The sequence below is a fragment of the Rhea americana genome, unplaced genomic scaffold (genome assembly GCF_003343005.1).
Source record: "Rhea americana isolate MKP2758 unplaced genomic scaffold, rheAme1 scaffold_108, whole genome shotgun sequence".
Taxonomy (NCBI): Eukaryota; Metazoa; Chordata; class Aves; order Rheiformes; family Rheidae; genus Rhea; species Rhea americana.
In genome coordinates, this window is record NW_028185128.1 from 1,010,043 (window position 1) to 1,037,884 (window position 27,842).

At 36.2% G+C, this 27,842-nt stretch overlaps 1 protein-coding gene across 1 annotated transcript in view; it reads left to right on the forward strand.

Moving 5' to 3' along the window:
* The window catches only part of ADGB (androglobin), a 141,090-nt gene that overhangs the window by 1,454 nt on the left and 111,794 nt on the right, over positions 1-27,842 (forward strand). The window contains 3 exon segments of the mRNA XM_085310817.1: positions 20,273-20,429; positions 23,413-23,505; positions 27,681-27,752. Coding sequence (XP_085166943.1) covers positions 20,273-20,429; positions 23,413-23,505; positions 27,681-27,752 — 322 coding nt within the window.

A 27,842-nucleotide genomic window follows, 5' to 3' on the forward strand; every position in this document is an offset into this window, starting at 1 on the left:
AATGTGAGGTTTTTGAGTTATTCTGTTAAATTAAGATACATCTTTTTCAGATTCTAAAACTGTACTTTTTATATAGTAAAATCATTAATTTTCTCCCATATCATACAAAGTAACTTAATMATTTATATGAAATTAATTATTTGTATTAGAATATCTAGAATGGCATTTGTCTTTTTTCTTCAGTACATTATTGCTGCTTTAGGCTTTATTAAATGAGATCACTGTGGACATACCGGATTAAAAAWTTGTTTTCCTGATGACAAGTTGAGACATCAGAATATTTAATTACAAGCTGTTTGAATGATATCAAATTCTACTGAAACACCTGAAATGCAAGAAGGAGAAATGCTCACATTATTTTTGAAGTTTCATACTGGACCTAAATGGCATGAGATGTGATTTATTTCTCACCCTGYGTTATCAGCTAATTGTAATGGAACTAATGTCTAGCATATGCCAATTCAGTGTGAGCTGAATTTCACTAGACTATTTTACACAGAGTGTAGTAGCTTGAAGATGCCCGAATGGTGGTAGCTTAGTGACTAATGTTACTAGACTACAGAAGATATGAGAACCTAACTGTAATGCAGAACCTTCATAACACAGAAAATACAGCTTGTGCTAATTTTTTTCATCAGGTCTATATCTTCTGTATAAACTGTAGCATAACTTTGAGGCTTATCTGCTCTGCTATTGTGGTACAGAGTGGCCTTGTGCTAAACAAATAAGTCTTAGCAGTAAATATCTAAATGTGCCTCTATACATACTATATTTCCATGTGATGACTTATTGAACTTTGTTCAGACATGTGAAGTGACTTTTTTTTAAAAAAATCTGATTTGTGGGTCAGCTTTTAGAATACAGAGGTATATCTAAATGTGTCATTATTAACATTAGTGTATATTACCAGAAATCCTGGTATGTGAAAGGGGAAACGAGATCTGTGACACACATAATCTGAAGTCATAGCTACTCTGATACTAGTTTCCTTACAAAATTGTCCCTGTTGCTTTTTTTTCGTCCTGAAATATGACTGAGGCCTTTTGGATATGTGGATGAAAAAATGTTCATTTAGCACAATGCATGGCTTGCCTAGTTGAACAAACTACCTGATAAGCTGTCTTCTTTAACCAAGAGGAGAGATTTCACTTTAGCTTCTGTTGAACTGTGGCTAATGGATTTAAATCAGGGAAAGCTAATGAGAGGTTATTCTAAAATTTTAAATAATTTTTTTTATATTGAAAGAAACATTTTACAGGAAAAGTAGCCCCCTTTTCTCATGAGACAGTACTGAACAGTGCTATAAAACATATGAAAAACTAAAATTCTTCACTTGCTACACTTCTGGTCATACCGTTTTACATGTTTTGTAAGTTGTATGTGCTTTCTGAGTTGACTACTGGCTCTAGTGTTTATTCTCAGTAAGATTTACATCCTGTTGAAAACCCACATTCAACTTAAGTGTTCTGTAGTCAAAAATCAGAATTGAAGTCTGGTTCTGCAGAAATCACTGCAAATTGTTGATAATTGGGAGCTGAATGTAGTGGAGCTTAGATTTTATAAGTTTACCCTTGAGATGGAACATTTCTAACACCTTGAATGTCTTTCATCTTTCTTGTAGCTCAGTCTGAGGGCCGTTGTTTCTGAAATGGCTTGAGGTCTAAATTCCCAGCTCAATATCAAAAAAGGTATTTTAGCATTTTAGTCCCTTTGAAAAGATTGAAATATTGAAATCTATTTCTTTTCTTTAGGCATGTATAAGCCACAAGGCTTATACCTTACAATAAGGCAGGTTCAAGTTTTGAACTAGTCTGTTAAAGCTGATGCAGAGCTTTCTATTTGGATCAGGCTCATGGTCAAAAATTGAAGTTATTGGTAGCAGATTGACTGATCCGTATTATTTCTTTATTTGGAATAGAAAGATTCCTTATAGTAATGAATATCTATGTTACAGAAAAGATACTCTATGTTTGCAGGTCTGTGAGCAGATGCATAAATGCCATTTGCTTACTAAGAACTACAATTACGGCTCTAAATGCAGAGAATGTTCAATTTTCTGTGCTGAATTAAGACTAGATCTGTAGCATTATTGTAATAAAAAAACCCAGCAGAGCACAGTGTTGATTTTACAGGAGTCTATCCTGGAACAAAATGATTAATGCTGCTGGTTCTATATTTACAGTTTCTGAGGAAAAAAAAATACTGAACATTGYAATGAAACAGCTTTACTGTGCTGCCCTCTGATCCTGACCTAGTCTTATTTTGGTTGGCAATCTATGTGTTGGAGAGATTGCTCTATTTTCTCAATTAATGATTATCTCATAATGATAGACTAGTGTAGGTAAATAATTTAGATCAGTTATTGAAGGCAGTTYACCAGATATTTTTTGGTAGGTTACAGAGAGTACAAGTGTATTGCTTTATGTACACACTGTGAGATTGGAGTTGTATTCACTGAATGTATGACAATTACTAGCTATTTTCATGACATCCATTTATCTTCATTCTGTTACARTGCTTGTTCAGTGTGTTCATGAGACAGAGAGAACTTTAAGGCATTCTAGTGCACAAATTTTGTGCAAGACTGTCTATAAAAGCTTACATCGTGTTAACTGTCACTATACCAGAAAAGGGAATGGATGTTCGCAAGCTGCCTGAGAAAATATTGTCTCGTAAGTTGAGTATTTCTTGGTAATTGCAAGGTAGGTTTTTCCTGAGAATCTCACTTTTATTTTTAAACATAGGCTGCAGTTGCAGGAATAAAAATGTCAAAAATATTTTGCCTTTTATCTAATACTGTTTTCCTGCAAGTAAATGGTATTTATTATCATATGTCTGCAGTGATTGAAATACTGAATAGAATTATCACTAGTATAAAAAAGAAGAAAGATTAATAGCTTTTAAAAATCATTTGTAAAAAGAAACCTTGAGAATTGTGAATACTTACTGCAAAGAATTACAGCATTCTGATTTTCTCTCATGGATAACATTAATGCAGAAACCCTTCAAGACTTACATGTACAAACATCTGGAATATATGGAATATATATTCTGATCACCTTTGCTGGATTTCTGTTGCAATCAGTCTTTTTTTTTTTTTTTTTTTTTTCCCTCCCAGTGATTGCTTACAATAATCAACATAGTACATCTGAATCATGGAAAATCAGCTGGGCTTTTTGGTAGATTATATTGCTGGAATGGGATCTCAGAACCATACACAAAAGGCAGGAACATTCTTTCAGACTTGATAACCAAGACTTTACACAGATGTCTCTATAGGATGCACCATTGGGCCTCTCTTCATTACTGCCTTCTAATTAGAGAGCAGTTCCCTTACAGAGCTAAGCAGGCTGGAAGAGTTCAGGGCTATTGTCCTTAAAGCTTTTCTTAATTGCACCATTAGAGGATACTGAGAGTCTGATCTTTCTCAGGTTTCAACTGCTAAAGTGAATCACTGGAATTGATGTCTTTGTCAGCACTGAAAGGGATTTTGGCTAGTAACAATGATAATGAGCTAAAATGCTTTTAAAATGAATTTGATGAAACTCTACCATCAGCCCCAATCTTTTGAATTAAACTTTAGCTGTCAGCATCTGCCAGCACAAAGATAAATCTGAATTAGGGTTTGGGTTATTAGGATAAAGAGTTTGGCTTATTGCTTGTTCCCACAGGGCTCATAGTGAAGAGTTAATGATCAGTGCCAAGAGACAAGTGGTTTAAGGATAATTGTGGTACAGGCAAGGGGTCATTAAAGTGCAATGGAAGGTCAGAGTGGTGTTAGAGTTCTTACTAGAGCACTAGCTAAAAGCAATATTTACTGTTGATGGATCCTTCAAGATGTGCAGAGACAGTGTGAAACCTGGACTGTCCAGAAGAAATGATTCCTGCTTAGCTTTGTGTCTGATTGCAATCAGTAGTGGGTTGCTGTACTGCTGCTGTACAGTGGGTTGCTGCACCAAAGCCTGGGATTGCTTAGTGTTTGTTGTTAAGATTAAAGGTTGAGAAAGTAAGAACAGGAAAAAAGAGCTCCGTTGCTCCTTCATCCTTGAGTTCCCATAGGTCTAGAATAAGGAGGCAGCAAAGCTTACAATTACAGTTTTATCTGTTGCCRTTATGTATTCCTGAAGCAAGTCTTCTTAAGGCTTAGGCTACAGCCGTGGTTTAGAGAAAATAGACTGAACAGATTGACTTTATGAGGGTTCCTTTGAGGCCAGCTAGATTGACTGAGCTTTGGGAATGGTAAGCCTAATGTCTTGCAGATAACTGAACGGTGGTTGAACTTGAATCTATTTTTAATGTGTTGGAATGCTAATGTTGGTTAGTGTAAGTTTTAATGAGTGTTAAAAAAATTRCATTGGACCATTGAACAAGTACGTGGATGAGAAATCTATTGAAAATTGCTAAATATATAGAGAACTTCTAGTTCAGGAAGTGTACRAGCTAGAAATGGTTAGAGACCATCAAACAATTAGAGGAATGTATTACATATGTCTTTATGCACTTCTCTAAGCATACACTTCCGAGTACTACTTGAGACAAGATATTGGGCTATAGTTTACCTTTGCTCTGACCCAGTGCTCCATTCTTAATGTTTGTGGTCCAAGAAAACAGCCCAATGGTATACTTTTAAGCCCCACAGCATATGTGTGGTTAGGTATGCTGTTTAAACTATGTGTTACTGAAAAGGGGAGTTGCTGTATTATAAAAGTTAGAATTSTATGTAGATGTTTATGTGTGTTTATGACCTCATATGAGGTTCAGAAATGGGCATGGTTTGGTGGGCTCTGGTTAAGCTCTGCTTGAGGCTTGAGATAGGGTTAAAATTTTAGATAACCAGGATTGAGGATACTAGTCCAGGTTATTTCTGGATGGCCTACAGCTTTCAATTTCTAGATTAGGCCTAAACATTTACACTTAGTTCTGTCCCATTTATCAGAAACTGGGTTTTCTTTAAAAACATTGTTAGGTTTGAAATTGTGGCAATGACTAGCATAGTTTGGACACAGATCCAAACTGGACTTTGAATTAATGGACTTTGAAAGGCAAAGATTATTTACATGAAGTCCTTGAAACCCTCACTCACCTTACTTTCAGCTGAAACTAATAATTTATTACAAGGTAGTATTAACAAACCTCATTTTAGTCCTTAGGATATCTCAGGAGACTGTTTATCTCTAATTCAAATTCTATACTTTATCCTAACTGTATTCATAACCAAAGCCAGTTARGGCTTTACAGGAGTCTGGAAGTGAGCTGCAATAGTTCTTCATTTCATATTTCCAACCAACATCCTGCTGATCCTGAGGAGTACGCGTTCTGATATCACTCTTAAGATGAACAGAATTCTTTTATGTTTTAAATAATTGTCCTGAGTCTTTTGAAAGGATGCATTGGCTGTTTGAAATATCAGTATACCAAGGCTGTTCCTATTCTCTCAAATAGTTCAGAAGCAACATAAATCTGTAATTTCCTAGGATTCCAGGACTTCTAACTCTAGAACAAAAGAGAGAAGTGTACCATCATGGGCTTCCTTAGTTTCCGCAGGCGTAGTAATATTACTGTTACAATCTTGGGTTCAGTTTACGTGATAGTCCTTGGTGTATGATAGTTTCTCCAATTGTTGCATTGATGCACATATGCAAACTCTTTTACTATATTGTAGAATTGCAGTAACACTTAAATTGTTACCTAATAAAAATTAGAGCCATTCCTGACAAATTTGCATTGTCTTGCCTGAGCATAAAACATTCATATCCAATTGTCTTTTATTGTCTACTTGTTTTACACAACTCATATGTCTAAGGYTGACCTTTTTTTTGTCTCGGAAAAAAAGGTTAGTTAATCTGGCAGTTTTGTTCTATGTAAGCGTTTTCTGGCCAAAAAGTTGAAGATCTTGATTTCAGCGTTTATATTTGCTTTGTTGAGTTTTTTCATAGTTTGTAAACTGTATACAACTTTGAACTGTATAGTCAGTTTGTTAGTACTAATTTTTTTTCCTTCCTTAAGCCTTTAATTAGTCTTTTCTTTTTAATTTCATGCTTTGCAGTGGAAGAATAAGATTCTCCACCAAATTAATATGATCAAACATGTTAAAATAACATATAAGCCAACCAGTAAGTTCAATTTGTGATTAACTAGGTTACATTTTAATGAGGAAAATATATATTAAAATTGTTTTTTCTAGTTAATTCTAATTAAAACAATGAGTCCCTGAGAACTCGGCCTACCCTGATCTGTATCCTTCAACTTTCATTGACTCTTCAGCATGAAAACGATAAGTAATGTACCAATGGCGATATGACACTAAATGCTGTGCTCCCTACTGGTCTCAGTTTTAGGTTTTCCTTTCCRTTACTGAAAACAGTGTCAGGGAACCTTGCAGGCAGCCATTGTCCATGGGCCATTGATCGGAGACCACACAGTTGGATATGACTAGATTTATCTTATTATGAAATGTATAATAGAGAAAAGGAGCTTTCAGCAGGAGAGCTATGTAGCAAAACAGGTGCTGTCAAAAGGAGAAGAATAAYAATAGTGCTTTGAAACTCTTGAAATCTCATGTCAGATACTCTGTTCACAGTGGAGTATTCACCTGCTTAAGCAGAGTAGTCTTCCGCTTGTTTTGAAAGCCCTGTGTAACTTCACCTGTGAAGAAATGGGCTTTCTTGGTGTTCTTACCAAGCCRTGCTAAATGCTTTGTAAATGAGTTGACCTGAATACACAGAAGTACTGAGGTGCTCTGTAATGCAGAGATTTTTAGTTCTGAGTTGATTACCCAGGAACTATATAAAAAGGGAGAGTATTCATGGAAGCCAACAAGGAAGAAATGATAAAGGAAAGAACAAAATGTAAATCATGATCTTTAATGTTATTTATGCCTGTTCTCAGGATTCTTCTAGCTGAATCTGAGGCCTGGTCAATCTTTTTAGCAAAAAAGACTCAAAAACTCAAACTCAAAAAAACTACTTGCTCCATACTGTCTAGTGTGGTGTACAAGTGTAGGAGGAAACATGACATCACATTTTCTCTTTGAATCAGGTGCAGTAAAGAGAGATTTCACAAAAGATCTTCAGCTTCCTACACTGGAAGACACCCAGGACACTGAATGCTCTRTATCTCCTTATGTCTTTCCCCAAGCTGTATGGTGCAAATTGCGCTGGAAAGTATTGACTGATTGCCATATACAAGAGGCCGAAATACTCATTTGAACTAGGATACTAGGTGGCATGACATAGGTGGGATGATGCATTTGTGCATAATATTTCTTCCAGTCCTTTCTGAGGACTGGAAGAAAGCCAGTGTCACTCCAGTCTTCAAGAAGGGCAAGAAGGAGGATCCAGTAAACTATAGGCCGGTCAGCCTCACCTCCACCCCTGGAAAGGTGATGGAACAGCTCATTCTGGATGTCATCTCCAGACACATGGAGGAAAAGAAGGGGATCAGGAGGAGTCAGCATGGATTCACCAAGGGGAAATCCTGCTTAACCAATCCGATAGCCTTCTCTGATGGCATGACTGGCTGGGTAGATGAGGGCAGAGCAGTGGAGGTTGTGTACCTTGACTKCAGCAAGGCTTTTGACACTGTCTCCCATAACATCCTCCTAGAGAAGCTCAGGAGGGGTGGGTTAGATGAGTGGACAGTGAGGTGGTTGAGAACTGGCTGAAAGGCAGAGCTCAGAGGGTTGTCATCAGTGGCATGGAGTCTAGTTGGAGGCCTGTGGCTAGTGGCATCCTGCAGGGCTCAGTGCTGGGTCCCATTCTGTTCAGCTTCTTCATCAATGCATCAATGACCTGGATGAGGGGATGGAGTGCCTCCTCAGCAAGTTTGCTGATGATACCCAGCTGGGAGGAGTGACTGACACACCTGAGGGCTGTGCTGCCATTCAGAGAGACCTGGACAGGCTGGAGAGCTGGGCAGAGAGGAACCTCCAGAGGTTCAACAAGGGCAAGTGCAGGGTCCTGCACCTAGGGAGAAATAACCCTAGGCACCAGTACAAGCTGGGGGCTGACCTTCTGGAGAGCAGCTCTGYAGAGAAGGACCTGGGAGTGCTGGTGGATGACAAGTTGACCATGAGCCAGCAATGTGCCCTTGTGGCCAAGAAAGCCAGTGGTCTCCTGGGGTGCATTAGGAAGAGTGTTGCCAGCAGGTTGAGGGAGGTGATCCTGCCCCTCTACTCAGCCCTGGGGAGGGCTCATCTTGAGTCCTGTGTACAGTTCTGGACTCCCCAGGACAAGAGAGACACGGATCTACTGGAGAGAGTCCAGCATAGGGCTACAAAGATGATCAGAGGGCTGGAGCATCTGTCCTCTGAGGAACGGCTGCGAGAGCTGGGCCTCTTCAGCCTGGGGAAGAGAAGGCTGAGGGGGGATCTTATCAATGTGTATAAGTTCCTCAAGGGAATGGGGACAAACTCTTTTCAGTTGCCCCGTGTGACAGGACAAGAGGCAATGGGCAGAAATTGAAGCACAGGAAGTTCTGCCTGACCGTGAGGGGGAATTTCTTCCCTGTGAGAGTGACGGAGCACTGGACCAGGTTGCCCAGAGAGGTTGTGGAGTCTCCTTCTCTGGAGATCTTCAAGGCCCGCCTGGATGCAACCCTGTCTAACATGCTGTAGGTGACCCTGCTTGAGCAGGGAGGTTGGACTAGATGATCTCCAGAAGTCCCTTCCAACCTTACTGATTCTGTGAATATGCATTCAATTGCTCTAAAGGCTTGGAGGATATTAGTGCCTAAATCCCCGTGTGGTCTTTGTATGTTCAGTCATTCAGAACTGTATCCAGAAAGTTTTGTGGCCAAATGTAGATAGTGGGACAGTAAGAGTAGCGAACACTAACGCCAGGATAACACCAAGAAAGTTGTGACAGAGTATAAATTACAAGTTTAGGTGTATGCACATCTTGGAAGACTCATTTGTAAGGCTGCTGTTTTTTCCTTCAGTGAAGACTTTCTTATGAAATTCATGGAAGAAATGAGTCTGGAGAAGAAGCTATAATAGGGCAACGTGATTGGCCTTGAGAGTGCCATTTCAGTAGCCACAGATTTTACTTGTAACAATGAGTGTTTTTTTTTTCTTTTTAAGCCTTCAGACTGAAAAGTTATTTTCCAAATAGTATCCCCTTAGCTATAAAATAGTCACTGTCATTACATGTGATCACAGCCTTGACCCCTGAATCTTAGGCTCCCAAATTGTCATCAGTAAATTTTGATGGAAATATGGGTGTCCATCCCTGCAATGGCCATTTGGTGGGACCTGCAGATGGTTATTCTGTCTCATGAATCTCATGAATCCCAGACAAATGCGGAGTTCTTTCTTTTCTGCTTGGATAAGATTTCTGGGTAAAGAGAAGGCATGCCACAAACAACCAAGATATATGATAGGCTTGCTTGAACAGTAAGAGCAGAAGTTTTAATTTCAAAACTTTATTTATTTTTTTCCAGTAAGGAAGCAACTAAATCTAAGTGCTGTCAGTGTTTTTTCTCACAGAGCGCTGATGAAATGGAACTAAGATCCTGTGAGTGATACATTCCTTTTATTCTTTTTTTTTTTTTGTCCTGGGCTTAACAGATGTGCTTCCTGCTACCCAGTAACTGTAGATCATTATTTGCTCCTGAGTGACATCTGGTATGAAGGAGTTCTGCAGCCTAATTATGTACTGAGTAGTCAAGTGTTCCCTTTTACCAATATTAATTTACTAGGATTTATGTTAGATGTCTAATTTTTCTAGCATCATGAAAACAGATAAATAATACTATTCATTATTTTATGTATTTCTTTTATGCTTTGTTATTTCTCTTTGCCCTGAGATGTGCCCTGTAAAAAGAGATTAAAGGGTAAGACCTCTCTTACTGCTATTCTATGTTGCCTTTCACTGAATTACCTAAGTTTTTGTTATAGTGCTAGGGCAACTAGAAMAAAACATAGTATGTCCTGTGAAGGACGTAACATTGATTATACTGAGTGTCATTGTACTATTTCCACATACTGGATGTTCCGCTCCTAATGTATTGTAATATTTTGTTTGCTTTCCTTGGCTGCACATTGAAAAGATCTTATTGATCTATCAGAATTACAGACAGATCATGATCTTGAAGTGTTATTGCTAGTGAGACCCATGTAACCTGCAGTACTTTTCAAAATTTGCTGATAGTTCAAAGAATGGTGCATTATTCAAATAGAAATTTGGTCTGAAAATTGGATGCAGATGTTACTTATAGTGAGACCTGTGACTTGAAACACTACAAGATGTAGCTGAGACCATTTGGTGTCCATGTTCCTGCCACTTGCCTTTCCAACTTCACCTTTTAAAACCAGATACTGATAAAAGATGTAGGCCAGCAGACAACAGACCCATCTAAAGCACAGCCCAGAGTAAACGACCTTGGAAAGACTGAGCAGACATCAATTCTCTTGRCTGAGAGTGGTGTCTGAAAATCACCAGAAAAGGCTTTTCCCAGGCTCTTGCTATGATCCTAGCTGGGTCTTGTTATATCATATTTTCCATCTCTAAACTGGATATGATAAAGCCTCTGTAAAATATTTGGGTTCTGTGGATTAAAAGTCCTCATTTAAAAGCCAGATATTATAAGGTTTCTGTTTTGGCAGGMATCTTTGGGGATTATTCCTCAGTATTCCACTCCTGAGAGTGCAAATAAAAAATACTATATTTTGAAGTCTTTTAAAAGTCTAACTGACCTATAGTGTGATAGAACATTAAAAGCTGACAAGAAACTTCCAGTCCATCTTGATACCTTCTATTATCAGGACTGCTTTTAATGTGGAAAGAAGAAGGTCTTATTTTACATATTTGAAAAGTTTTTAGACAGCAGTCCTGTGACTCGATAGAATCAGTAGAGGATTGTTAGTACAGCTGGCTTTGCCACTGAAAATGACAAGCTGAGCTTTTCTAGGAATGCTTTCACAGGCTACAGATTCTTGGCTTTTGCTGCATTGAAAGCTGCAATGTCCAGACTATCTGCTCTTTGGAAGTTTGTAACTTCACCTGGTTCTGCTCAGTCATTGAGCCTTTTACTAATGACAGCKTATTCAATAAAAACAATTTTTCCTGGAATTCAAAAGTAGAAGGTTAAAAGAGGCCAAAATTCAAACACAGTACATAAGCTTGCTATGAATGTGAAGGCTGGATTTAACATAAATTCTTTACCCAAAATATGTGAGAATTGTTTGAGGTTTTTTAAGATTTGCTTAAGTTTGCTAAGATTTATTCATGCAAACACGAATTCTTGCAAACACGTTTATTCAGGCAAAAACAAATCTTTTTTGATCTATATGAAATATTCTGTTGCATTATCATTGTATTTGTCATCAGTTCTTTGAATGTATCATCTTTTTTCCTCTAACATATAGCACCAGTCTTTTGTATTCAGGTGTTGATTTTTGTTGATTTTTTTCTTTTTNTGGTCACTGCAAGGTTTTCTATAGTGTAAACCTGATATAAATGTCTCAAAAATAGGAAAGGTCTGAATTGTATTGATAAGAGTTGATCCAAACATTTAGAGAACAGTATTCAAATTCAGCTGACGTTTTAAAACAATAAAGACCAAAATTATCAAATGTTTACAGGACAGCAAGTGGAATCGGGCTGAAAATAAAGGTAACAAATTCAAACCTGAGTTTTAAAAAACACAGTGCTGCTAGCCTCCTTCCACTWTTCTTTGAAGTAATCTCAGGGAAACACAGCATACAATTCAGGCAAGGTATTTGGCATATAACTTTTTTTTYCCCCTTCTCTAGGCTGGAAAGCAAATTGAGAACGACCATCTCACCTCCCATTACTACACAGTCAAACTAAAAAAAGAAAAAGTGTAGACTTTTAGCAGGCAAGGCTGTATTGGTCAGATTGAGTGGACCTTCCCTATCAGAAAATGTGATCAACTAATTGGCATAATCTCATTCTTGACAAGTTGCTTAAATTTACTGATAGTTCATCAGACAACTATGAGGATTTTAGTTATGTTTAGAAATGAGGGTATTATACTTGAAATTAGTGATGCAAATTACAGACTCCTTTGAAAATATGCCTGTAATTGATTGGTATTCACATTTTTTTCTAGCACCACTTCTAATTTTCTGCAGTTTTATCTTTCACCTTTCATTTTGGAGTAAGAAGTCCTTGACGAGAYTTACTCCACTACACAAAAATGAAGTGACAACAAAACCTGTTGCCATAGATTTTATAAGAAACTGTCATTACAGCTTATATGCCTTAGTTATTCATTCTACTCATTTTACTTGCAATGCATCTGTGCCACAAATCTCAGCCACTATCCATGAGAACTTTGAATGTGTAGACTAGCATATTTTTCTTCTACAGGGAATCCTTTAGTTTTTGCTTGCAATTTCTGCTACAAGATTAACTGTGAATTACTGTAAACAACACATGCATATTTTGGTTTTAATTTGGAAGTGTTGTTGAGTATGTTAGTAATAGAGAGTAACAAACCATTGCCCTGGCTGCTTATTAGGTGCTCAGATCATGATGTATTCTGTTCATTTCTCTTCTGAAGGATTATACTATGTATGATCAAAAAGAGAAAATCAGTTTGCAAGTTACTGATAATTTGTCAAATTTTTTCGTGTTCTTTCCAGATGCTTATGAACTTGCAGCAGTAGTTTCAGGCATGAGTTTCTGAGATATTCAAAAGCTGCTTTTGGAAAACCAGTGCAGTGATTGGAATTTTAAAGAACTTTCTACCGTGCTTCCATAAATAAGATTTTTAAAGAGACCTTTCCTCTTTCAGAGTTCTGAAGAGATTAGGAAGAAATGAGTAGTTTCTCCCCAGGGCACATTTGGAGGAGAAGTTGAGCCATCTGTTTGTGCTTTGTCTTGTCCCTCCTAATATAAAACCCTTTACTGAGGCCAAAAATTGTGGGTTTTTGTGACTACTTAAGCAATTCAAGGGAAGGGACCTATTTTTTATTTACTGCTCCATGGTAAACAGAAAGAGTCCAAAGTTTTCATTTCCCCACCACTTTTTCTAATGGAGAATATGCAATGTGAGAGACTATTCCTCACCCACACCTCTTCCTTCATATTGCTCTTATTTCTGTACGTGTAGAGGAGTTCAGAGCATCCAGAGGGAACAAGAAGGGAAGGATAGAAGTTTCAACTCTGAGCCTTAATCACTGTCCTGCCAGACATAAATTGCCTAAATATCATGTCCCGTTACTGAATCATTTCCTTTAATTATTAACCATCCCAGGAACCATAGTCAGTGTGACACTATGTACACAGTAATAGTATATTTTCTGGGTTTTAGGAATTTGAATGAAGTCAAACTCTACAGTGTAATGATTATAGACATTTCAGAGGGAAAAAATGATAGTATTTAATGAAAAAAAGATTGACAGCTTTAACTCTGGATTGGCAACACTCTTCAGGAGATAAGATGAAAATAGTGAGAATCCAGATGTTTTGTCTTCTACTGGGATATTGTTACACTCAAATTTATGTTTTATTTTTTACTTTTAAAACATGTTAGGATAATGTTGGTGAGTCTTTGAAACGCAGGCAGGGAACGCTAAGGTGGAATGAAGTGTCARTTGTAGACAGTTACTTAGCAACAAATGCCATGCTGTGGACATAAACAGATAGTTATTAGAATGAGTCAAATGGAGACCAGAAACCAAACTCGCAGTCCTTGTGACTGCAGAAGGGCAAGCAGACAAATATCTGTTCATACCATACTACCATTTAGTAGTACACACAAGTTTCGTGGCTGTTTTGTTCAAACAGTTGCTATTACAAGTGCCAATACTCATTTTTTTCATTCTCCGAAATGTGTTTTACGCAAACGTATTTTATTTCACATTTGAATTTAGTGAAGAATATATCTGTAGTTAGTAACCATAGCTCAGCTTGAGCAATAACTGATAAAGCCATTGAAAACTTTGGTTTCAAATATGCATCTCAATCCCAGTTAGAGATCCCAGCACTATGTTCTGAGAATGTGAAGAAARCATTAAACCTTTCTACAGCTTTCTTGAGGTGGTATAACATAAAGAAGATCTTAATAAATCTAGAAACTTAAATAGAAGGTTTCATGGAAATAAAGCAATAAAGATTTAGGGAAAAACATTTAAACCAGCCTTGACCTGCAGAAGAGTATAGTCTTTGCAACTTGTGTCATAACTAATGACAAGGATTTCAGGAGGGCAAAAAACCAGATATATCTATATGCAAATATCTAATCAGAAACACTGAAGGAGAGTCATGGATATCATGGAATCCCTGGTGAATTCGTCTGTTTAAAATACTCCCAGTCAAAATTACTGTGAGAAGGAGTTCTGTTACCAGATTTGCATGTCTCAATAAAAGCCAAAGAAGGATTTGGGGGATTTAGGAAAATGACTGAGTCAAAATGCTAGTCAAAACTGTAGATAACCTTTGTAGGGGAGGCCTAGGGAAGAGAGCTTTATCTAAGTTTATAAGCTGAAGTACAAATGAAAATGATTGAGGACAGAATAAACTAGGAAAAATGGTGTCTTTCTGAATCATAAAAATCCTGCAAAGATCATCAGTTATGTGTTGCCAGATTGTTACCTGGTAAGTCAGGATGACATAAATGCTATTTAGGGAGGCTGGGAAAGGAAGCTGGAGTAGCTGTATTATTTATGAATTAAATACCAGTACTTTCTTTTCTATAATTCTCCTGACTAGGCTTATTTCAGCRTTACTAAGTTCCCACTGTGAGGAATGGCCATAGTTAGATAGTTTGCAGGTGGACTCATCTAGTTTATGATGAGAATAATTGGTCCTTGGATTCCGTTGACTATGTTGACTGGTTTCCCTTGCTTAGTGTGGGTGAGTAGCTGAAGTGTGAATATCCACAGTCTAAATATCTACATTTATCTACATGCACTTCTGACATCTCATGGGACTTTTTCCCAGTGAGTTCTGCTGTTTCTCTAGCAAATCTGAAGTCTCATAAAAGGTGAAGTACTAGGCTGAACACAGTTTTCTCCTGATGTGATTGTCTGTCCTTTCTGTCCCTATTTCCCCTCCTGACACTGTATGAACACACTATAGAAGGCATTATACCTGCCTTCCAAGGGAATCTGCTCAGAAATGAGTTAGTGCCAACTTCATAGTCTTTCTCCCATTTGGCAATTCCCTCTTCTTTTTTTCTCCTTTAGGGTTTAGTATAGGATTAAAAAGAAGTTTGCTGATAAATCGGTATTTAAAATATTGTTGCATAATGAAGTCCTCTAGCTTGAGTATAAAATACCAATAATGCTTCACATTGTCCTCATTGTATTTGTTAGTCATATTCAAAGAATTTTCAAGGAATTACATTATTTGATTCTTGCAATAAAGGAATTTCCTAATACCTTACTCAAATACAGTATTTAAATTCAGCTGTCTTTATTTGCTTACTCATTTATATTTGGAATCCAGTTAATTTACAATTCTTTATGGTTTTTTTCTAAAAATATTACGAAAGCTTTTTGAATCATTCTTTTTGAGAATTAAGATTATTGGGCTTGCACAGCTTAGTTTAGGCGTTTCGGTTACAGATAGGATTGTTTCCATCTCTTTCGCACTGTCAGTGTTGAGGGTGTTCTGTAATGTCACTGTGTACTGGAAAATAATTTTTTATACTAGTGTGACTTGTTAGGCAAGTCCTTCCTTGTCTTACTGTAAAAACAACAACAACAAAAAAAGGGAATTGTGCAAATGTGCTTTTTTATTATTTCATTATTATCCCAAAGCAGTTAGATTTGTATTAGGAAATATTACCCCTCAGGTTTAAACCAGACTATTTCATGGAATTTATGTAATTTTTGATAGAAGATATATAGGAGTATAAAATACAGAATAAAAATAAAATAACACACAACTTTCATTTTATTGTTAGTGGATATTGGTTAAAATTCTTTCATTCCATCCCAATGTGAGTGTGTGTTTTATTTAATACCCTTTAATGATGGACTCTGAACTCTGCAATTATTTTTAATTGTCTTTCAGAATGGTTTCTGAACTTCTTTTTTATTATTGAATGAATCTTCCATTCTTCTCTATAAATATTTAAAAGACCAAATGCATCCACGTAGGAAAAAAAGACATAAAACAATTAGAAGCAGTCCTTGAATATTTATTTAAAATTGCTACGTTTCATATTTCATCTGAAATAAAATTAAGGGAACAATAAGTTTTTTTTTTTATTTATTTATTTTTTTTTTTGTTGTTGCTCATAAGTATACGTACGAAGCTACCAAGAGCTGTATTTCAATCAATATTCAAAGGGACAAAGGTTCAAAATGTCATAAGTGGTGAAATCATCAGTGCTGCTAGCATTCTATTCTTTGTTGTTCTTCATACATGYGGTTAATGCAGATACAGCAGATTCTTTGAAATAACTGTAACTACTGTAGACATACCTAGTAATCCAAAGAAACTCAAGTAAACACTTTGGGGTATTCACTTGCTTGTTAACTGTTATTGAGTATGGAATGAAGTCTTGTTTGACARTCTCCAAGAAAATGCTATAGAAAAAATGTTCCCATTAATGAAAAATTAGACGTTACAGAGGCCAGAGGCCGTTTGCACTTGACTGATTTGATGAATGTGGTGAAGAAAACCAAATATTGCTCCAGGGAATGCATCTTTCTTCCAGTTTGTTAGAATAGCTATACTCTTTTTATTGCACAGCAGAAGGCACAGATGGTATTGAATTTTCACAGCTTTCTTCCAGTAAGAGTTACTGGTAGTGTGGATGAATGTGGTTATCGACTAAATGGTAAGAAATCTTTTTTTGTCCATCTGTCTCTTGTATTACTAGTAATGAAGTATTAAGGAATCACAAAATAATTTTGATAGAGGGAAACCTTGGAAGGTCATCTAGTCCAACCATCTTGCTCAAAACAGGATCAACTTAAATCAGGTTGCATAGGGCTTTGTCGATTTAAGTTTGTCCTTTCTCCACAGCCTCTTTTAGAAAACTGTTCCAGTGCTTACCACCATCATGATGAGCATTTTTTTCCTTATATATAACCAGTATTTTATATATTCCAGCCTGTGTCTCTTGCCACTTGTCCTGTTGCTCTTCACTTCTGACTCTATCTTCTCTATAAGTGATAGTTGAAGATAGCAGCAGGATTCTACCTTCACAATTTTTTAATGAGTGGACAAACTCAATTGTCKAAGCCTCTCCTGATTTCTCATGTGCTCCAGCCCCCAGTATCTTCTTGCCTCTTCTYTGGACTCGCTCTAGTACATCCATTTCCTTCTTGTACTAGGGAGCCAGAAATTGGACTCAGTGATCCAAATGTGGTTTCACAAGTGCTGAGTAGAGGAGAAGCATCACTTCCTTTCGTCTGTTGGTTGCACTTTTGTTAACACAGTGCAGAATCCAGTAGGCCTTCTTCACCGCAAAGGCACAGTGCTGACTTACATTCCCTTTGTTGTCTACCAGGACCTAAAAGTCCTTTTTTGCCAAGCTGCTTTCTAGAGAGTAGGCCCAAGCTTGTACTGCTGCATATGGTTATTCCATCCCAAGTTTCTTCCATCTGGGTTCCCATCCTAAACTTTGTATTTTTCTTCATTGAGCTTTGTAAGGTTCCTGTCAGGCCATTTCACTCATGTTGAGATCTCTGAATAGCAGCTCTGCTCTTCACCACTTTGGAAGGTCCCCAAATTTGTTGAGTACACTTCTGTCCCATTCTCCAGGTCATTAATGGAGAAAATAATGGTATCAGCTCCAGTATTGGTTCCTGAGGAACACCTTTAGTAACCAGGCACAATTTAGCCTTAGTAAATCCATGTTGGCTGTTTCCAATCAGCTTGCTGGAAAATAGTTTCTGGGAGGACTTGCTACATACTTTCCCAGAGACTGAGGTGAGGCCAGCTAGCGTGTGGTTCTCAGATGCTGTTTCTTCCCCTTCTTGAAGATGAATCTGATGAGCTGCTTTCCAATTATCAGATGCTTCCCCTGATCACCATGGTCTTTTGAAGGTGATAAAGCAGTAACACTAGCCAACTTCCTCAGTACCTTTGAATACATCCCAACTAGTCCCATGGATTTGTATGCCCAGTGGGCTTAATTTTTTCCTAAATCTCTCTTCCTCTATTGCAGATGATGCTTCACTTCCACAGACCCTGCTAGTAGGTTCATGGACTAGGAGGCCTGAGAGCCAGACTTTCCAGTAAAAAACAAGGCAGAAAAAGGCATTGAGTATTTGACCTTTTCTATGTCTTTTGTCTCTGGTTTCCYTACTCCATTAAGCAGTGGGCAGACATTTTTCTTAGCCTTGACATTTTCCTTCCCTTGCTTCCAATATATTTATGGAAGCCTTTTGTGTTGCCCTTCACATCGCTTGATTATCTCAACTTCAGCTGAGCTTTAAATTGTTTTGTAAATTTTGTAATTGTATTGCTGCACTCTTGGGCAGTATCTCTCTTACCCCAAGTGACTTGTCCCTGCTTCCATCTTGTGGAAGGTAGGAAGCTTAGTAGCATCTTCTGGTCTCACTTCCTACACAGTTTTTCCTAGCCAGACTACTAATTCATGCAGTTTGTGTTTGTCATTAAAATGTAGTTATGTGCCACCTTTACAGGAACAATAAACTAGTACTGTACACAACAGAGTAAAAAAAACAATTGTGAATTATGATACCATGACCATATTATCTGAAATGCAAATCCTTTACATAATCTGAGTGACCCTATCAGTCATAATTGCAGGGTTCATTTGGTTTGTGGAGTCACCAAAATCTCAGGAAGAAGCTATAGTTATGAAACTTAAAATGTGAGCATGCCTTTGTATATTATCGTTGGTGCTTTTTGTACAGGATAAATATCCACATGCCAAGATATGCAATATATGGCCAGAAGTTAAATAAACTGTTCTCAAATATCAAAAATATGAACCTTTCCCTTTTAGATATAGGTTCTTGAAGATGTCAGTTTCTGAAGAAATTAAGCTTTTAGTTTTAAAAAGGGTTGTCATAGTTTTGACACCTGGTTGCAAAAACAGCTTTGAAATTGTAGCCCAATACCCTGTTGTCTTCCAGATCCCTCAGAGTTCTTTTTAGGAATTCTACTGCTGGTCAATTAAAAAATGGAAAGRGTGTGGTATATAAGAAAAGGAAAGAGAGAATTATAATACCATTAGCTTTTTATAGCTTTTGTATATAATAAARTAGAACTATTATGTAAATTATATTAAGGTTCCAGTAGTACAAAAGTCTTCTCTCTGATACTGTGTTTCTGCTGTCATATGGTTGCTAGGACGCTGACAAGTATCAAAGAGGGAATTCTGATCTGAGTCTTTTTTCCCAGCTAGCTGAAGTAGACATGTTTTTTCTGCAGTAAGATTTATTTAAACCCTTTTGTTCAGTTTTGGGTGTCAGGTTGCTTTTCAGGTCAATGGAGCCTCTTTCCTTACTGGACAACATCCACAGTTCACTATCAGTGGGTTTGGGAGAATTTGATTAAGATGTGACTTGCACATATTGTATCTGCTCCCAAACTGCATAGTTAAAGGGAAGGAGCTGCTGTGTTCTCACTCTAGCTAACACATTTTTTGAACTGTCTGTGTGCACTGGGGAAACAATGTCCATAATTACTACTTGTGCTGGTTGGTAGCTATTTGCACATTAGCCTTGGTGAATACAGCTGCAGTCTCAGCTGCCTTTTAACAGAGTCGTAAACTCCATCAAGAGAGTAGTGAAATGTGAGAGTGCTAGTAGCACAAGAAGCCCTAAGACTGAAACTATCTTGAGACAGGGCTAATTGGCCTAGCAACTCACATGTGCCTAGAAATGGAGGTCTGATTCCTGAGTACTTCTTTTCCATATGGCACGCTCCCTTTTGGTTGGTTCAAGCCAATAAGCCAAAACAAAAAGGAAAAAATGAAAAAAAAAAATGGAAAACTTTTGGCTGAATAAGCAAGATGAATTGGGTTATGAGTGCTAGGACTGGTACAAGAGAGGAAGCAGAACTAGTGAAGTAGGGGAAGAGGGAGGGAACTGTGCCATAGGATTCCACTTCTTTGCTTCAGTTGGCCCGTTTACTTTGGCAGGATTATTCATACAAATGCATTTAAATATTTTGTTGGATTATACCTTATAATGCCATCCAGAAATTCTACAGGCTAGCTTATTTTAGTGATAAAAAGTTATTGCCATTATTAACCCTAAAATTTTTATTAAATTGCATTAAAAGCATGAATATTTTATGAACTAAAAATCTTTCTGTTATTTCCCTTGCTTATATAGTATTCATTTTTATTCATGCCTCTGGTTGTTTCCCAGGAGGACTATGTCTTTCCAAATAGGTGCATCCAGTGAGTCAAAAAAAGGGAAATTTCCCATTTGGCCAGAGTGGAATGAAGCAGATATCAATGCAGAAAAATGGGATGCAGGAAAACCTGGAAAAGAGAAAGAAAAATCTGGAAGAAGTCCTATTTTAGTAAGTAGAGTATGACACATTTATTATTATTTCTACTTAATTTGTCATCTCTCTTTAATTGAGTAACTTTATCACAACTTCCAAATAATTTGTTACTGACAAAAATTAATTTTCAAGCATATATTTTCCATAAGTTTAAGTAGTTTCCTACTATCCTACTGGATTAACTAAAAATATTGTGCATTGTTTATTTGTTGCTTCTTATATGAACACTTTAATATGTGTATGCTATTAATGCATTAATGGTTAAAACATTGAACCCCCAAAAGCTATTTCATGTCATAAATAAAACAGGGGATGTRGGAACAAATTGAACTGTTATAATACAACAGAGCAATCCCTTGTCTGGGCACTGCAATTTCTGTGGACTCAGGGCTGAATGCATCCATCTTTGCAGTGTTTTATGGGAAAAACAGCAGGTTGAGGTCTTTGCTTCTCCACACCTCAGTTTCTGGACGTGTGAAATACATGCTATGGTGCTAGTGGGCAGAGAGTGGTTTGAGGGGGTACAATTATTTTGCAAAGAAAAGGTGCCTAACAGATGCAGAAAAACTCATAAGTCTTTCTAACTTTGGAATGACTTTTAAGTCTCCTTGGGATTTTTACTTCTCGTTCAAACTGACTTGCATTAAAGAATATATGTGCTTTTTATGCAGCATAGTAGAAAAATTCTTTCTTAAAAAATTTCTTAAACTCTTCATTTTTAAGTCATATTTTAAATCCATTTAATACCATGCTCAATCATCTATTTTAAGTGCAAGTTCTACATTGTTCTTTTGCTTGTTTCGTATGTACTGTTGTGTGTTATGTATATGTTAGCATACATATTTATATATGTACATCTTTTTTCTTATCCCAAGCTTGTAGCCTGTTTGGGCCAAAGTACTCCTTTAACTGAAATTATTGCTTTGTTGCTGAATACTGCATTAACTTGCTGGGTAAATAATTTTCCTTTGTCTTTCTTCTGTTTCATTAGTGCACTTGGTATCCTTGGGCTGTACTCTGAACATTAATACAGTGCTAATCTGTTAGGTTTGCCAGATGTTATTGTAACAGATAAAATGTAAGAATATCTAGCATAAGAACATTCTCATCTGGTTATCAAACCATTCAGTTCTTAGCTTCCAAGCTATATGACACATTGTTCTTTTTACATATTTAAAGGAGTTATTAAAGATGTTGGTCACACCAGATGTGATTACAAATCTAAAGAATTTTCTAAAATGGCCTATTTTGATCCAAGCAGCTAGCCAGAATTCAACATCTTATGGGGTATTTCAGTTAGAAGCCTTTGAGAATTCCACTTAGCACAAAAATATTTACTGTCCTACACTCCTGTGCACAAAAAGGAATCTATCAGAAGTGATCTCTTTTCTTGTGTCTTTAAAGCTCTTTTGTCATGCACCCCATCCTGTGCTGTTGAGATTCATGCTTTAATTTGTCACTTTTGCTTGTGATTGTTTCTTGCCTATTTGTCCTTCCTGTGGAAGAATTTGTGGTTGAGATTCCTTAGATCATGAATTCTTGAGACTTGGCAATATTTCAAGAAGAAATCCTGTTTTAATTGTCCCTATAGCTACTTTTAATGAAAGATACCATTTATACATATTTGTGTCAGCCAAATTTAGCTCAGCCTATACTATCACTCTTCAATGTACTTTTTCACTTGTAAAACTAAGTAAACGTGTATCTCTCCTTTTCCTCTAGTACCCTGCACAGTGTTAGGTCATTCTCCTCTGATTCCTTTTCCTGGCTTACCGAGTGTTTAAGAGCTAAGCTGTCCTTTTAAGCCGCATAGTCAAACTTGTATGTCTCAAAGTAGAATACAGAACTCAATACAATTCTCTATAGTCTAGGACACAAGGCTTCCTTTATGCTATCAGAAAATTAAGTATTTTTAAAAGGTTCTTTTTCTTCCAAGCTTCCTCGCTTCTTCAGGTACTTGAAATAGTTTGTTTCAGATTGGTATGTTGAAGATCCTTATACAATGAAGTAAATGAGAAAAAGTCAGGGCAGAATACTATTTTAGGAGCTTTGGTTTGTGTTTTTGTTGGGTTTTTTTTACATTTTTGTGATGTATTTTCTTTTGCCTTCCATGATGAGTAGGTGCTTAAAGCATCATAGTTTTTTTTTCTTTTTTTTTTTTTCCCAGAAACTCTTTCTCTTGATTACTCTTTAGAAGATAAATAGTATATATACATCATGGTCTGCAAAACGCACAGAAATCCGTAACATGTGTAAAACCTATTTAAAATTCTGGCCACAAATCAAAGGCTATATAACTGATTAGTTTGTCATCAGCATGAGCCATATCAGAACCAACTCACCTCTGCACTGTTAATTAAACAGATTTTATATATCCTGATGCTGTCTGTTTACACAGATAATAAGTATCACTTTGGAAATGGAAGTTTGAAGATCATATGAGACCCTTTATTTAACAGGCTACATTATAAATTTATAATGCTGTATAACTATAACTTTCTTTGATTTCTATGGGAGTTTAAACTGCTTATCCTCAGTTTTGTTTGTGTCTAAATGTTGATTTATATTTACTCTCAGTCTTTAAGTTTTAAAACGTTAGAAGTGAGTGAACTAGAAAAAGTGCTTAGAAATGACTTAGTGGAAGGATGCCCTTCTCCAATTTGTCTAGTCTGTAGGATTCATGAATTAAAAGCTTAAACAGAGTTTTTGAAAGATGTTCCTGAAAGGTGGAACAAAAAGGAAACATTTTATGTTTACTTATTTAGACAATGCAGATCATATGGCCTCCTCTGAACAGCATAAACAGCTTTTGTGACGTTTGCACTTTGGACTTTGCACTGTTTAATTCAGAGTTATGGATTTCTTAGTTCCTTTTTGTGCTGTTTTTTCCTCTTAAGTGAATTATCATGTGAGCAATGAAACATTTTAAATCTTGTGGAAGATCCAATAGTATAATTAATTTAAAAATACTCTTTTTTTATACGCATATTTCATGTAGCCAGTCTTTGAGGATCCTGAAGGGAAAATAGAACTGCCACTGTCCTTAAAAGTGAATTCATGGAAACGACCACATGAGTTTTTAACAAATAAGGTAAGAAACGAGCAAGGTCATACTGAAAAGATGCTATTTTCACTTGCTATTCACAAGTGAATCAAGGGAATTAATTCAATAGGCAAAGCTATTTGTATGTTTTTAAATCCACATGCCCTTGGAATTATATCCTTTTAGCTCTGTTCTGCTTTTTCCTTCCAATTTAATTCAGAAGACACCAAGACAGAGAGCTGTCCTCGTGTTTTCCTTTGTGTTCCTGTTTTCTTACTTCTGAAAAACAGTTTTGTGACAAAATAAATTTAAATGGCAGAGTCTGAAACAGATTTGTTTATTCCAGTTGAGGCATCCTTTCAATAGATTCTGAAGTAAAGATCTGTCCTGCAACTGTGGATTAGCTTTACCAAAAGTACAGTACTTTTTCACCCTTTCCCACTTATTTTTTTACCTCTGTCTGCACACAGAACATGTCTATATCTTGGTCAGTACTTTTCTGGAAGGTAACTGTAACATTTTATCATTTTGCAAAGCTCTCATTCAGTTGCTTTTTAACATAAATTGCACAGAAAATAATCTGCCTACCATAGCAAAGGTTGGAATAGCTCTCCATCTCTGCTGCTAATCTGGAATTTTAAAGCATTTTTGCTTCAGATGAAATGCTGAAGTTTTAAAGCACTTTGACCACACTTCCAACTTGATCAGTCTTGTCAGTTTTACTTTTGTCAGCTTGTCAGTTTCATTTTTTATTAAATATACACTAAGCAGCTCCAAGTTTAATTTTTAATGGGGGAAAGAAAAGGGGAATCAGAATAATAATTGACAAGACTGAAAGATTGGATGAGAAGTGCTGCCAAAATACATAGACTGCATAGAGGTACCTGAAAGATGAGGGCAAGAGTTGTGGCAGCCCAGAAAGCCATGGAAACATATGTATCTATGTTAAAATGAATTATAAAATCTATCTTTGGAGTCCAATTAAGAAGACATTCTGTTTCTTTAAAAGCTGATAAAAAATTTCATGCTTGTTTTGATCCCAGTGTATTTTGGGATCAAGCAGCTATGGTTACTAGAAGCATGATAAGTTATTATAAAATTGTTGTAAATCTCAAGTGATGATAATGTTTAATGATTTTAYTTAATTATTTAATTAATTTACCATTTATTTGATTAATTTAACATTTACTGATAAATGTTGCTGCCTAATCTATTAGCAATTATAAAAGAAAGAATGAACACATCTATTCACTGTAATAAGCAAAGAATCAAGCAGATGATCACCAATAAGCAATAAAAACACATGTTTAGTTCAGTAAACTGTCATACTAACATTATTTCTAGATTGTTTACAGTAAGAATATAGTCTATATTCATTAGTAACAGTCATAAAAACAATGTAATAGAGTTTAAAGTTTGGTAAATCTTGTGTTCGTATTAACTGAATGCTTATATTTGTTAGTAGTATCAAGTTAATACATGAGTATAACTTCTTAAAAATAATTAAATTTTGACTTAGACTCTTGAAGGAATAATGCAGACATGAGTTTCTGTTAGGAGAAAAGACATCAAAAGCTAAGTTCTATTTCAGTGGTCCTGTGTCTAATGATACAGAGTTGGTAGTTTTAATACCGGAAGTCAAGAGCTGAATTTTTTGGAAAAAGTGTTTAGATTTCACTGTATGGTTTCATTTCACATAGGACATGAACTTATTTTTTTAAATATGAAAAATGATAAGAGGAAGAGCCTTGCCTCCTAAAGTACTCAATAGTCTGATATCTTGGACTCCTGCTTGGGATGTGGAGGGCTCAAATTTAAGTAAAATTTCAAATTGGGCTTTAGTTTATGTCTTTAATCTTTCCACTGGTGTTTTGTTTCTTCTCTCCCCCCACCCCCACTCCACCCCAGATGTGGATTGGGTGAGAGAGGTGGAGAATGGCTTTGCTGACAGCCAGGATTTAATCCTGAGGTAGCTATTATAATCTTCAGACTGATTTTTTTTTTTTAGTTTCACAAGATTGTTTTTAATGATGAACAAATTTTTGTCAAAAAATCCCCAAATTTATCTAATTTCACTTTTAAATTTTCAAGATACAGAGAAGAGACATTATTTACATAATATATATATCTTTGAATTATTTTGCAGAATTTTAAGTAGTGCAAGAGATATCTGCGTAGTACATTCAGCTCCTTTTTAGGAAATTTGAAGTGTTTGCATTAATGATAGAGCATGGAAAGCCAGAATTTAAAAAGGAGCGAGCATATTAGGTATTGTCTTTGTGGGAAGTATTCTTTGAGCATGTGGATTCACAAGTTGTCTAAGCCCATGTAACAGGTCTTTGCCACCCAACTGCTCTGCTTACCATCCTTTGAATCCCAGCCCCATGCTCTAGCTGCTGTTCTGAATTGGCTCTTCCACTCATCTAGCTCCAATGAGCCAGTCAGCTTGCTAAGCAAGCAGAAAACTAAGCCAACAAAAATGAAAAAAAGAAAAAAGTGAATGAATGTCTTCTGGTTTAGAGAACTGAGACAACTAGCGGTGGTGGGAGGCATCAGCCAAATTCCAGTACTGAGAAAGAAAAGGGTGAGACCACGTAGTTAAAACCTGGGCCAGGGTGGAGGAGTAAGACCTCTCCTTTCAGCAACAGCAAATCATTGGATTGGCTTAGTTGTCCTATGATTCCTTACTCTTAACTCTTTATGCTCAAGTTCTCCCTACACACGGGATTTAGATAAATAACCCTAGGGACAACTGTGACTACATACTGAGTGGTGACTATGGAAACATGATACATTTTTAATTGCCTACCTTTATAGCACACATTATTTTAGCATCTGGAAAGGCATCATACAAATTTCAAGGCAATTAGAGAAAGTCATTTTATCTGTTTACAGTTAAAGTGTACAAAATGTAATTGTTTAGTAATCAGTTTCTTGTGAAATATGTCTTAACAGTCGAAAAAGGCTAAGTAATGATCAGTAAAATCTGTTTGCAAAGTAAAACATTAGTCAGTAACTTTCTGACTTAACTTTTTAACGTCATATACTGTATTTTTACGGTTAAGGAGCTGTGGCTTTCACTGGGAACAGTTATGATCCCTCAGACTGTTATTTCATAAAAATAAAATACATTTCAAACAGATTATATTTTGCATATTTAAAATTTTGTTGAGAAATTATTTATAATGTCTTTTGATACATTCACTTGTAAGTAATTATTTTGCACTTTCTTTAATATTATATTCAGAATGATTCTGGTAACTATGAAAGCAAGAACCTTGTTAGACAAAATTTTTCCTGTAGAACTCCTTCATCACAGAAAATAAGACCAGAAAGGGATAATAAATTATGTCGTCTAACCTCTTGCATGGCAGTTAAAATTCACCCATATATTGCTGTAATGAACTAATGACTTTAGTTAATCTCAAAAATTTCAGTTCTCAAAGTGCTAAACTATTGTGTGTCACAGGCAGAGAATAATAGATGAAGATGTACTGGTAGTGCTGGGAGCCCCTGCAATAGCAGGAAATTGTTTAGGTGAGATGTGATCCTAGAAAAAATGCATACTGCAAAGAAATAAAAGAAAAACATCAGATACCTGTCAGCCTGACTAGAGGGAAAATTCCCTTTTGAACTTCAAACTGCTGATTAGTTTGAGCCTGCACCTATGAAGAAAACTCATCTTAGGCAGACATTTTTTTCTACTACCTGATTGTACTGTTTTGCTTCTTGCAGTATCAAAATAGGGCAAATTTTTATCATTCAGTAGGAAATTAAGAAAACAAGCATGCAATAACTCTATCTGACTAAACGTAAGGAAAATAATCCCTTTGAATCCTGGTGGGAGCCAGTGAAATCTTGAAGTGTGAGATGATGTTATGATCACTATTTTAATGCAGAACTGCAAATATGTAAAAACTGAGCAATCTCAATTTATATACTTAATATAGTAATTAGTGTATATTAATACTTACATAGTATTTTTTTTTCTTCTGGTACTTTTTAATCATCTGATAAAAATAATGATTCCTTTCATTTCTGAAAATCATTTGAGGAGAATTTATTAAGAAATAACTAAACAGATAAAAGGTTTGCAAACTGGCAGCCTTTTAATTGACTTCTGACATGTCTAACATTTGGATGTTGCTACTGTTAAATATTACTGTTCACTTTTTTTGTTGTTAATGTAGCTATTGGCTTTTAAACAATTTACTTCCTTCTAGGTTCCTGTGGTAGTCCACAATGAAACCACATTTGACCTTTTTTCAGCAAATGAGCATATATTTTGTAGCGAGGTAGGTAGAAATAAATGTACTTTTTTATATTCATCCCTTTTTAAGGATAGATTTCACTTCAAATCTCTGCTATAAAGAAATAAATTGTGG